The following is a 13,895-nucleotide window of genomic DNA, read 5'->3' on the forward strand; positions in this document are numbered from 1 at the left end:
TTCTGTGTACTTCCCTCCATCCACAGGGGCATACTGGCTGATACTGGACAACAAACACACAATGTGAGTTCTCTTATCAGAGTCAGCTCCAAGTGAGTGCATCTTTACTCTGTCTCCTCTGTCTCAGCCCGCACTAAAAGGTCAAAAGACACAGAAGGCCGGTTCTGCTGCCGAAAGACCCCCAAGATATATACCCTCCCTCCATCTTGTATCTCTTTCCCCCTCCCTTATGCACTTCCCCTTCCCGTGAATGCCGTAGTGAGCATTGTTCACCAGCGCTCACTTTTTTCCTCTGAAAGCCGCACAGCAATGAGGTCTCTGTGCCTTTTTGCCTCCCTCTTCCTCTCCCCTCCCCCTCCATCTACACCCCCCAGCCCCCGCCTCCTCCCTCCCTCTCTCTGTCTCTCTCTCCTTCGCTCTCTCTCTATTAAATTTCCAGTCACACAGCGGTGCAGAGGATATTCCTCCTTTCCCTCCTTTCTTTTTTCTCCCATCCCTCCCTGCTGAAATCTCGGCTCACAAGCCAGCCTGCATCCCAACCTGGCCGCCTTTCAGCCCTCGCTCTCCTCTCTGTACATTTTTTTACCTTCCAACCTCCACCCCTCTCACCACCACCACCACCCCCGGTCGCCACGCCATTTAAAATGACTCCACGCCATCCATGCCAAATCCCCAGCCCTGTGCTCCCTCCTTCCTCCGCTTTCCAGTCTGTGTCCTCACTGTGTCATTGCACATTGAATCTGATATTCCCCCTTATGCATGTATGGCTTGTGGGTGTGTGTGTGTGTGTGTGTGTGCATGCGTGCGTGCGTGTGCTCACCCTTGAGTATCTGTGTGTGCGTATGGAAGCTTTTATCCTCAATAAATAAACTCATGACTATATTGCTTGTGTCATCAGTACATGAAGAACACACAGGAGGGATGTGTTAGAGAAAAAAAAACATGTGGTGCTTTCCAGTGCACCCCAAAGCCCATAAACTCTTAATGCTGTGTTGGGAGCCCACATAGAGAAGAGGAGAGGGAACAGGGGAGGGAGGGCCACACAGATTTGGCAGCGACATGCTAGCGCGCCAAGACATATGTGGCATGCTGATAGCACCACAGAGGTGCAGCTCACACTGTGAAGGAGTTTTGGAGGAGGGGTTTGGGTGGTGGGTTTGTGCTTGTACACACATCCATCACTTCCAACCCCCTCCAAACTGTGGTTTGGAAAGGTGGCAAAAAAATGCACAAAAAAAACACTCGGGAATACATTTTGTGGTGCCAATATTTGGTTGGGCTGAAAGAAAACAGTGAGGAAAAACCCTGGTGTCACTGTATCTTAGCAACTGCCTCCATCTCCTTGGAGACAGAGGGCTGACATCATTTCCTGTCTGGGAGAAAACTCACTTGTGTGTCATGTGTCCACACGTGTGCTCATGGAAACACAGAGCATGCAGAATTTACCTACCAAAAGTAGTTTAGTATACCATAAGATTTTTTTAAACTGCAGTTCTTAACCTGCGACCAGTCCAGGCATGTAACCTACTCATTGCCCGAAGTCTGCTGGCATAGGCTTACTTACTGTAATGAGGACAGCGGTATAGGAAATTGAAGAATGGAAACTACACTTCTGAGCAGAGGTAAAAGTAGAAGTGAAGTATTATCAGTGTACGCTCCTGTTTGCCATATTGTCTTCTGTTGTCTCATGCAATTACATCATAAAGCAGTTGTAAAATGACTGGAATTGTAATATTTATGTCATGTATGCACAGTAACAGGTTATACTGTATAAAATGTCTTCTTCTACAGCTTTTAGTGCACATGAAGGCATGCAAACGGTCTTTAATAAAACGCATCCTATACTTCCATCTGGTGGTTAAAAGTTGCACGTGCAGTCAGCCTCTTTATAGTTGATCCAACATGTTTATAACATAAAAAAATATATAGATTATATAAATTAATATTATTTATATTTATGTTATAATATGTAGTTTTATTATGTTTTGGTTAATTTACAACTATTTAATGATGCAATAAAAAATGATACAATTTCTCAATATTGAAGACATCTTGATCATCTTGATACCGTAATACACATCATGGCGATACACATCATCTGACAATGGTGCGGATGAAAGTCCTGGTGATCCAGTAATTAAAATATGACCATCGCCCATAAGACTGGAAGGTGGGGGGGGGGACTAATGTGAATCTCCCAAAGTCAGCAGAACCCAGTTAGACTATTACACACACATGATTTCCAAAGACATCCCAGGAGGAATTGGATGTCTTGCCAAGATGATGCCTCAGCAGAATTTGCACAAAACAAAACAAAAAAAACAAGCAAGCATCTGTTTCATTCAAGAGATTCATCGTTCATTTTTCTGAGAAGGTAAAGAATAATAATCCCAATCAATCGCTCTGTGTGTTTCTTTATTGTGTTCTCTTGTACTGTTGCCTTTACACATTGTGGGTTTTCTTCCCAAGGCTAACTGATAAAAGGTATCTATTATCTATCTATTTGATTTTCATATCTCATCATCATACTGCATATTTTGAGCCTAAACTGTCACTAAAATAACGTTTCGCTTGTCTGTGGTGCATCTGACAGTAAAAAATGAATTCATACTGAAAGAAGAAATATTATTTATATTAGTAAATATATGTAAATAAATAATAAATACTAATAGTTTCTACAAATATAGAGTAATAAAAACATATAATTTGTGGTAGAAATAAAATGTTTATTTTGTATAAAATAATTATAATTTTTAAAACACTACACATTATACATCAACAATGTGTATCAATATAGGCTACGGTGTATGTAATGAAGCAATGCGAAAAATAGAGAAACAGCTCTTTGTATAATGAGGTGCAAATGTTGTGGCTGAGGACTATATATATTTAATATTAATGCCACTGTTTTATGGTGTACCTGAGGTGTCCAATTATTTTGAAAGGTTTTGAAAGCATCCCTCGTTGAGCATGATTGTGTAGTCCTTATTCCACCACTAGGTTGTGCTATTGTAAGAGCTTTGACGTTTTGAAGTAAACGTAACAGCAGTCAAACAACACACTTCTCTAGTTAAACTTCAGCAAATATAATTGGTATTCTGTTTCTTGGATATTTTGGAGTAGTTACAAATGGGGGTTGTTACATCAATAATAATAATACTGGATTAGATTTTATATAGTGCTTTTCAAAGCACCCAAAGCGCTTGACAATGAAGTGAAACCATTATTCTTTCACTCCTCAGTCACACACTGGTGGTGGTTATCTGCACATGTATCCACAACTTCCCTGGGGTAGTCTGATGGAAACATGGCTGCCAATCCGCCCCTACAGCCTACAGACCACCACCAAACTTTCATCCACCAGTGTGGAGGCACTGCAGGCACGTTCCCTGCCCAGGAACACAACAACGGACGGAGCGAGGATCAAACCGCCAAACTTCCGGTTTCTGGACAACCTGCACTATCTCATGAGCCACTGCCGCCCCAAATCAAATACATCAACAGCTAATAAATGTTCTCCGTGCAGCATAGTCCCTTTTGGATCAGCAGTGGCACTCCATAATACATCAGTTTGGAAAGTGCGCACTTTAAGAAGTGGGCGTGAATTTTTTCTGCACAGAGGTGATCCCTCAAACATCTGTAAGGTGAAGTTGTGCGCATCATCTGTATGAAGAGTGGTGACACTAACCCCCCAATCCACAACCTCCACCACCTCAGGCCTCACTTTAGTGCTGACAAATGAGCAGAGCTGCAGGCACAGGGGTCAGCAAGAAAAGCTGGCTCTTTGAATTCTGCACTAGACAAACAGCAATATGAAGAAAAAAGCACCACAATGAACATTTTCCTTCCACTAGGCTGCTAGATTAGCTAGAAGTAAAAAAAAAAAGATAAGCTAGAAGACAGGCCACACAGTGGCCTCATGGTTAGCATGTTGGCCACACAGTCCGTTGGGCATCTCTGTGTGGGGTTTGCATGTTCTCCCCGTGTGTGCGTGGATTTTCTCCGGGGTTTCCTCCCACATTTCAAAAACATGCATGTTATCCATGGGTATGAATGTGAGTGTGAATGACAGTTTGTATATATGTGCCCTGCCATTGGCTGGCGACCAGTCCAGTCTCACCCGAAGTCAGCTGGGATGGGCTCCCGCATACTCCCGCGACCCTAGTGATGATAAGCGGCATAGAAGATAGATGCATAGCTAGAACACACATAATTCACTCACAATGTTTAAAAGAAATGCATTCTAGTGCTTGTTCAAATGTATAAAAAAAAACATTAAAGGCAATGGTGGCACAATATACCAGATGGCACGACTTTTTTTTCCTCACGTATTTGATATGAAATACTGACTAATGAAGTAGCGCAAAGTTAATATGAATAATTACACAAATCTTATAACCACTTGCCCAATGAAAGGACAATATATGATTGTGCACCATGAATTCTGCATAGCAAGTGTTTCAGCGAATACAAAACGCCACAATAAAAATAATAGTACTACAGTAGTATTAATGTACTAGTATTAATGATTTGAATCACAACACTAAAGTTGTAACTATGAGGAGACCTACAAGACAAGAAATATGCAGATAATAAAGTCGTAATTTTCCGATAAGAAAGTACTATTATTAATTACTAATATTTAAGTATATTATTCAATGACATTTTTTCTGAACATTGCAATTTTTATCTGTAACATTAAGACTTTTTTCACGAAACAATTTTTTTCTGTGGAAAACTTTCTCATAACTTTAGTATTTTCTTTCATCTCAGCTTGGCACCAACACTAAGAGGAGAGAATATTGGTATTTTAAACTGCTTGCAACTGGCTCAAGATTACATTTTTTTCCAACCAAAAAATATAAGAACACCACCACTGGCTAGCATACGTTACCAATAGTGGTTTAGACGGAAAGAATGTGTGGAAAACTTCTATATTTCTCATAATTTCAAATCAAACTGCATAAAAACGGTCAAATCTTAATTTGGTTCGAATAAAATAACTGCTGTTCATGGCTGTCAGTCATGGCTGCTGGTATTCACGTACATGTCTTGTCTGTACCGTGTACACACACAAAAGCAGTCTCAGAGAGAGACCATAAACAATTTACATTCATGTTGTTGTAACGATAGGCTATACATTCAATGATGGCTATTGTTAGTAGCTAAACTTTGGCAAATCGCTATCATTAGCTGACAACATACATGACTAATGTACGTACAGTACATGGTAAGTGGGGCGTATACTTTACGTACTCAAAGCTGGATGAAGGACTTTCTCAAACCAGGAAGAGAAGGGATATAATGCTTGCAGCACAATCAAAAATGAGTGCCTTGTAGGCAGCTGCCTAATGGTTGCAAACAGTCCCTTTAAGTGCTTGGTGCCTCATCATCATTTTTTAAAATTTAAAAATACTACAGGGCCTGTGTAGTGTGTGATAGGTAAAAACAAGACATATTCCTTGTAAATTGATTTAAGAAATCAATGTCCTTGATAAAAATAAAAAAGATGAAAAGACTGCAAGCTGCACACTCAGCAGAGGTGATTATAACATTTAATCACAGACTCCCATCTGCGAGCTGCTCAGACTTACTCGCCTGGAGGTTTGATTTACCCGCCCTCTTGTGAGGAAAAATCTCATTCACTAGACGAATTGCTGAGGGGGGGCCCCTCTGACCGGCTCCCTATAAATCATTCTTTAATCAGAGGGCTCCAAGATTGGGCGCAGACACCCGCAGGAGCAACTCTGGTGACACCTCGACTCCTCCCTGCACGCTGATGCAGTCCTGGGAGTTTTTTATCTTGCTGTTTTTCCACCCTGTGGGATTGTCAGTCATCAGGGAACGAAGAGGAATGACCTGACCCGTTTACTGGCCCGTAAGCAAACCGCTATTGGAGAATTAGTGTCTGTCATTGGAGCTGTGCTGTTTTATTCAACAGTGTGTGCTCACTGGGTTAAAGTTTCATATTAGCTGACTTGAGAAACAACTATATACACATTTGATTGATACGCATATCATAGTAATCCCCAGAAACTGCGAAAATATGCCCCCTTAGTGGTTGTGAGGAGCACAGGGCTTGACTTCAGATCTGACTGGATGCTTAGTGCTATGTTTTTGCTCATCGTGGTTGCCATGACAACATTGCATCTGTAATCCCTGCTGCTCATTTGCATGGCATCTGGAGATTGCTATGCTATGCTGTGATGTACAATGTGGCCCCACTAGTCAAATCAAAGCCAAATCTTGTTTAATGCAAAGATGCCGTGACGTCACTGCCTTGTAATCCTGCTGGAGTCAGTTGAAGTTGTCAGAGAATGTACGCGCGTCCTCACCGGTGCGTCATGACCACAACCAAGAAGAGCAACACTCTCGGTGGAGGAGGAGGAGGTGGAAGAGTGTGTCTTCTGGAGGATGGAAGTTTGGACCCGCGTCTGAGGAGATGGGATGTGAGCTTTTTAACGCTTTGCAGACATTTGGGAAGATTGATTTAAAAAGATGCACTGTTGGAATGCAAGGAGAGATGGCATGTGCGCTCCTCTTCAGTCGCCGGCTCACAAAAACATCAGTGTGCTTGTTGTCCCTTTTCCTCTCCTTCGTGTGTTACTGCGCTTTATTCCACGCGGACCCACTCATAATGCCGACCTCGGGGGATCCAGCACCGAGCTGCAGTCAGCCGGGGGCTGATGGTGGCTCCCGGCGTCTTCGCCTCTCATGCGCCTTCTCCTCCTCTTTTTCTTCTCCTCCATCCCATCCAGCCGAGAGGCCACCTTCTGCTCTGCTCCACGCCAAGAGCGACACGCCAAGCCCGCCCATGGGCCATTCAAAGTTTGGGAATAAGAAGTTGCCCAATGCTATCATAGTTGGCGTGAAGAAGGGCGGTACCAGGGCGGTTCTGGAGTTCATACGGATCCATCCGGACGTGAGAGCTGCCGGTACCGAGACGCACTTTTTTGACCGGAACTATAACAGAGGACTGGAGTGGTACAGGTACAGCACCTCTTCGTGGGGAAAAGATCCTGGACATTTCATTAGGCAACCCTGCACAGTCTAATAAGATGTATAACAATTCTTGCTTAATAACATTGCTTGATTGGTAATATTTGTACAGTATCTTATTTGTTGTGGCTGTGAATTGGACTGCATGAGATTGAGACGTTTCTAATATTTTGATTGCAGTTCAAACAGCTCTCAGTATGGTGCACTGCAGTTCTACCCTACAAACTGCAAGTGCAGCCTCAAAAATACATATAGGTGTATTTGATATTGCTCGTCATTGGGCGTACCTAATGTTGTGTCCAGGTCCATGTATATTTAAGGGTCTTTGGGTGGTGTAATGACGTTGTAATGTCCCTCCATGGATTAAAAATAGGATACTAAACTTTCATAAAATACATATTAGATGAATTTCAATGTATCATAAAGAATTGTATGTCTGCCATTAATTAAAAGCACTTGTCAAAGAACTTGTACTTTTACTATCCGCCCCTAACAGCTCAAATGCGTTTATTGATCCCAAACTGCGACACAAAGGCCCTTTAACAATGTGCGGCCTCATTAAAAAGCTATAGTTGTAGAAAGCCTGTCGGATGCTCATTTATTTACTGTATATGCACTTACCACACACATCAATAGGTTCACTTGTTATAATGAGAACCACAACAAGAGTTTACTTCTTTGTCGCAGGTGTACCTAATATGGTGTCCAAAGGGTGTCTGCATCATATTAAGATATATACCGACTACATTTCTTGTTAATGATTTGCTGTCATGCAGCCGTGTTGATATGAAATAATCACAATAGAAAGCATCCCCAGTAATTGGCACTCACGACAGCGTGACAGTCAGACGTCAGAGATAAGGTCAAATGTCAACACTCAAGACTTTGGAGAATTGTTTGGGTGCCATAAACATTTACTTGCTTCTGATGAATAAAGGTCAAACCATGGCGCTGGAGAGTTATGTATTGATCAGTGTAGAGTGTGTGAGCGTGCGTGTGTGTGCTGTGTCTCAAACAAGTAAAAAGGAGAAGTCAAAGATTTTGGAAAGTCTACAAATGAGGGGAGCTGCAGAAAGGCGGGACAAGAATTTGCTAGAAACTTTATATAAATATAACAAGCACAGAAAACGTGTGATTATAGGCTGCATTCCTTGCGCTCAGTACTGTAGTTTGAACTGGGATAGGCGTTACTGGTGTCTTATGACCCTCTAATGTAGCTAAATAAGGTCAACCAAAATATTAGAAACAGCTCTCAGTCCAACCACATGTGCAAAATGTTCTGACTTGACTTTTCACGAGCTTTTAAATGGTTACTACATTTTGATTAGAAGGGCTATTGGGAAAGTTTGTCTTATACATAGCCTAGAGAAAATGTAAAGGGAAAGGGCATACGTTTTATTGCTAAACCGCGATAAAATTTCAGATGGTAACTGTTAAAAATGTAATTATCGTGTTTTCAATTTTTAATGTTATACCGTGTTTACCTTCTAAAAGTCCAGCGTGTAATCAAAATAAGCCAGTTGCTGTGACATAAGTGTGTTATGGTGCTATGCCTATTATTTAGCATTGAAAAACATGGAGGAAGGCAGTGAACAATAAATTGAATTAGCATATTTACTGTTATATTGTGTTTACCTTGTGAAAAGCCGGTGCACCATCAAAAATTCATCAAAAGCCAATGCACAAAAAACCTAATTATAAGAAAATAATACAGCACATAATGGATTTGATTGACATGATTCGGTCATCTTGAGTGTTTATCTGTCCATGTCAAGACCACACTGTGTCCTACTTTGTCAACTTGAGAGTAAGTCAACATAATCAACTTTTGCTGGATGAGGTTGTGTGCCTCCATGGTGATTTATTGCTCTTGAAGCGTGCTGCACAGGAGAGCTTGTGTGCAACACAATTCTCTTATGACTACACTTTGTTTCAGTGTCTTAATTTGCATCAAGAAAGTTGGTTTGCAGCCAAACTTGAGCTTCACACTGGATCTGGATTTGTGGTCTTTTGGCACTTGTTTAGGAGAATCTAGGAATGGGACAAAATGTATCACAGTGTATTGTTATCGCTCATGGTATAGTATCCAGTAAAAGTGTTCCAATCCAACAGATATCAGCCAAAAAACAAATCTCAGCTCATATAGGCCTGCATCTAAAATCTCAGATATTGGCACTCCGATACAAGCAGTTCATTCCAGACTCCACAACAGCACTTCTATCCAGCAGCAGCACTTGTATTCAACATGCAGAATCCACGTGGTCACAAAAGCGTTTGCTAGCTTGTTTAGCCAGAAATAGGAGTGATGTCAGCCGTGTGGCTGTGTTTTTCATTAAAGTCTGAAAAAGATGTTTAGTGCAAGACACAAGCTTAGTGCAAGACACAAGTCTCCCATGGTGGCACAGAACGGGGGAAGTTTAACACGCCTAATGTCATAGCGCATTAGAAGAAGGATTTTCACAACACCACGGCTTCCGGAAACATTCACCGCTGTTTGAAACATTTGCAAACCGTAAGAAACTTCATTGGCTGTAAGAGAAAGAGCCAACCTGTTAGTGGTGAGTAATGTCAGGTTTAAATGCTTCAATGAGCACGTCAGGCCTGCCTACATTATGCCTATTGTGGATAATAGTATACACCAGATGTATCAAGAAGTAAATGGATCAGTTTTTCTCATACCTACTGTTGCTGACTATTATCGCTATCGGCCGATATTCAAGCCTGAAGTATCGTAATCAGATCGAAAGTGAAAAAGTTGTATCGGGACACCCCTAGTATCCAACATACAGTACAATATGTCAGATACTAAAACTAATACTGATCTGTTGCTGTCCAAAGTATGTGCAGTTGCTTACTGATTACTTTTCGATATGATGTGAAAGTCATTATTGTTATATCATCATTGGCAAAATATCACATCATTGATACATCATTGTATCGCAAGTACTCATAGTACAAACATCTAACACTGTATTCACATTTTCTTTGATGCAGAGGACATTGTGTCCTTGAGTTTCTTAGCTTTTGCAATAATTCAAAAGTACTGCACCCCCACCAAAAAAAGAACAACAAAGAAATAAATAAAGAGGGTGGATATGAACAAGACGTTTTTACTGTGATTTATCTTTCCTTCAGAGGTTTGATGCCAAGGACTCTTGAAGGCCAAATCACAATGGAGAAGACTCCAAGCTACTTTGTCACAAAAGAGACGCCGCACCGGATCGCCACCATGTCCCAAGAAGCCAAACTTATTGTGGTGGTGCGAGACCCTGTCACCCGAGCTATATCCGACTACACACAGACTTTGTCCAAAAATCCTGACTTGCCGAGCTTCCAGGAGCTGGCTTTCCAGAACCAGAGCTCAGGCTCGGTGGACATATCCTGGAATGCTATTCGTATCGGCCTCTACGCCCTTCACTTGGAGAACTGGCTGCGCTACTTCCCTCTGGCTCAGATCCACTTTGTCAGTGGCGAACGCCTCATTACGGACCCGGCAGGTGAGCTGGCACGTGTGCAGGACTTTCTGGGGCTTAAGCGCATCGTCACGGACAAGCACTTTTACTTCAACCGCACCAAAGGCTTCCCGTGCCTCAAGAAGCCTGAGAGCAGTGGCTCGCCACGCTGCCTGGGAAAGTCCAAGGGCAGGACTCATGTACAGATCGATCGGGACGCGATCGAGCAGCTGCGAGACTTCTACAGACCTTTTAATGTTAAGTTCTATGAAATGGTGGGTCATGATTTCAAGTGGGAGTAGAGACGGAGGATTTATTTTCAGCAATCCACTGTAGAGACACTAATGAGCAAAGATATGAGATGAGCAGGCATCACCTCAACTTCACAATTTTGTGTTACTTTACATTCATACTGAGTTATGAAGAAAGTACTTTGAAATCAGTTCTTCTTAAACCTGTGTGTATAACCACAGCAGAACTTTAACCCCTTGGATATAGTCAAGTTTTCAGGAAGAGCTGCAGTAGAGACTCGAACGTAACGACATAATGTAACATAGGAACCACTTTAGAGCAGTTCCTGCACACACAACCAACCAAACCAAACCAACCACATTGAATCTACTGTGTGGCATTGATTACAGGGTGCAGTCCATGGCTGTAACCAGCCGAGGCGCTGTTGATTCAGTCTCAAGTAGAAGAACAATATGGGATCCGCTATGGGAAGATTCAATTACACATCCGTGCAATTACACTTGCATCGAAACAGGAGTTCAGTACATTCACAGAAATATTCTCCTAACCCTTCAAAAATGTAAGCGATTGTTGTCTAATTTCCCCCTATATTTTTTGTTGTCAAACTCGAGAACTTGTTCTCATGAGAATTTAGTAGGATTGCACACAAAGAGTAACGCACTAGTAGTGACGTGCTTAACTACAAATTGCTGAATTTGCACATTTCTTGATCAAGTGAGGCTGCCACGAGCGCTGGATCATGAGCATTGAGTTGGATCGTGGCACCTGTCAGTTTGTGTTTGTCAGCATGTCGCCAATTATATAATGCTGCAGAAAAAAATATTATACACCTTTACTTTCTGCAGCCCGTGTAATATCTTTAATGGAAGTGTGACATCATTATTCTTGCTAATTGGACAATAAAATACATAGAAATGTCATACGGGAAACCCAAACCCAAGTTGCATCAGGAAGGGCATCTGGTATAAAAACTAAGCTTAATCACTGCTGCGATTCACCCCTGACAGGAACAGTTGAAAACAGAACAAAAAAAAATTGTTATTGTTTGCAATGGTAATGCCATAAAATGCTTAAATAATGATAAAATGCATTATCATTACTAATGCCATCGGAATTTTAAAGGTATTCTTATGTATGCCAGTTATCTTGCTTCACAAAGAAAATCTTGCACTTAATTTTTTACAGATGAATTGCCCCTGAGAACATGTTACAGAGGAACGTTATGGCTGTTTGTTTTTCTTTTTAAAGTATGTAATTGCTGCTTCTCCTGTGATGCACTCTACGTGCATGGTTGCTTTATTTCTGTAATACAAATCAGTCTCCTTCAAGGTGAAAACTGGCAATCGTGAATAAAATCTTAACTCCAAAATGCTTTAAAGCTCACACGCTCAGTGTTATTTCATCTGGATTCTTCGCACATGAGGAAAAAAAACATATCTTTGGAGATGTGTTGTAGTCGCCAAGGCTGAGCTGCGGGCGGCGGTGCTGGTATGATCGGCGGACGGGTGGGTGTTGGGAATTTCAATCACCGTGTAAAGACAAAGGAGAGAGCAGCTCGCTGTGGCAGGTTATCAAATAGACTGGGAGTCACATGATTGCGAGAAAAAGTTTGGATTTGGCCTTGTGCTGAATACTGAAAAGTGAGAACACGGGTGATCTGTTACCTGACAAGCAAGTACAGTATATCACTGTTATCATGTGTAGCAGGGTGCATTGAAACATTAAACCCTAGTATATTATGGGATATAATTTTTATAGCGGCTATAGAAAGTACAAATAGTGTTCTTGAGTGTATTTGTATAGTCTTCCTAACAGTAAAGGTAAAGGTCTTCTACTTAACATGTGGTAAGTATTTGAGAATATACTTCATAATTACATGGTAGTTTAAAAAGTTGGTTATTGTTTTAAAAATAATGATTGCTTACAGGTTTACAGTGGCAAACTCAGGAGGGACAGCGCTGATACTTATAAGTGATCGGACTGTAAAATTAACATAGACAGAGATGTGGGCTCGAGTCACGTGACGTGGACTCTTAATATTGATGACTTTGGACTCGACTTGACAATATCATCAGACTTGCAACTTGACTTGGATTTTGACATCAATGACACAAGATTTGACTCAGACTTTAGTGTGATGACTTAAAACTACTTTTCAGTGAGTGTGTTGAGTAAAATGTGTCCCCACTCAAAGTATTCAACTAAGTTGACCGCTATTATGTCATTTATTTTCCCACATTCTGCCTCATTGAATGCATCTGTTAACGTCCAATCAGGTTTAAGAACAAACAACGAGGGTGTGGCTTACATTTCCCAGCGCCAGACTTCTGGAGAGTGGCAGAGATTAATACCGGGATGTGTCAACATGCTACCGAGGAGAATTGAATCTGCATTCTCAAATTACAAAGTCATGGTATTTTATTGGGTTAACACTTATCAGTGCTTATGACTTATCAGGACTTGAAAATGCATCGCTCGAAAATCCACACTGCAAGAAGATGTTGCAAGAAGAAGAAGAGAATGCCACTATATTATAAAAATTTGCACCCTGGAGACTGTATTGGCAATCATTTTTATCGATACAGATTGTCCACAGAAACCAAGTGGTCTCTTGTCTATTTTATTATCGAAGCTTTGCATCACAATCGAAGAGAGGGCCACGCTGTCTGTCCGAAAGTGTGAGGAACAAAGACACAAACAAGCATACAGTGGTGTGAAAAAGTGTTTTCCCCCTTCCTGATTTCTTTTTTTTTTTCATGCGGGAAGCATGAAGTGCTCTCAAACATCCTGGTAGACGGCAGCACCTCAGAAAACACAGGGGACCAATACCAGCAGATGACATGGCACCCCAAACCATCACATTACTTTGGAAATCAAGGTCTCAGAGTCTGGAGGAATAGAGGAGAGGCACAGAATCCACGTTGCCTGAGGTCCAGTGTAAGGTTTCCACAGTTAGTGATGAGTTGAGGTGCCATGTCATCTGCTGGTGTTGGTCCACTGAGTTTTCTGAGGTCCAAGGTCAGTGCAGCCGTCTACCAGGAAGTTTTAGAGCACTTCATGCTTCCCGCTGCTGACCAACTTTATGGAGATGCAGATTTCATTTTCCAACAGGACTTTGCACCTGCACACAGTGCCAAAACTACCAGTACCTGGTTTAAGGACCATGGTATCCCTGTCCTTAATTGGCCAACA

General features: G+C 41.7%; 1 protein-coding gene across 1 annotated transcript; it reads left to right on the forward strand.

The window, feature by feature from the left end:
• The first annotated feature begins 5,722 nt into the window (after positions 1–5,722).
• LOC129177819 (heparan sulfate glucosamine 3-O-sulfotransferase 2-like) lies at positions 5,723–12,060 on the forward strand. The gene is made up of 2 exons (XM_054769320.1): positions 5,723–6,990; positions 10,135–12,060. The coding sequence occupies exons 1-2, from the start codon at positions 6,443–6,445 to the stop codon at positions 10,751–10,753; spliced, it is 1,167 nt and encodes a 388-aa protein (XP_054625295.1). The 5' UTR covers positions 5,723–6,442; the 3' UTR covers positions 10,754–12,060.
• The last annotated feature ends 1,835 nt before the right edge of the window (positions 12,061–13,895 follow it).

Source organism: Dunckerocampus dactyliophorus, chromosome 2 (genome assembly GCF_027744805.1).
Source record: "Dunckerocampus dactyliophorus isolate RoL2022-P2 chromosome 2, RoL_Ddac_1.1, whole genome shotgun sequence".
Classification (NCBI taxonomy): domain Eukaryota; kingdom Metazoa; phylum Chordata; class Actinopteri; order Syngnathiformes; family Syngnathidae; genus Dunckerocampus; species Dunckerocampus dactyliophorus.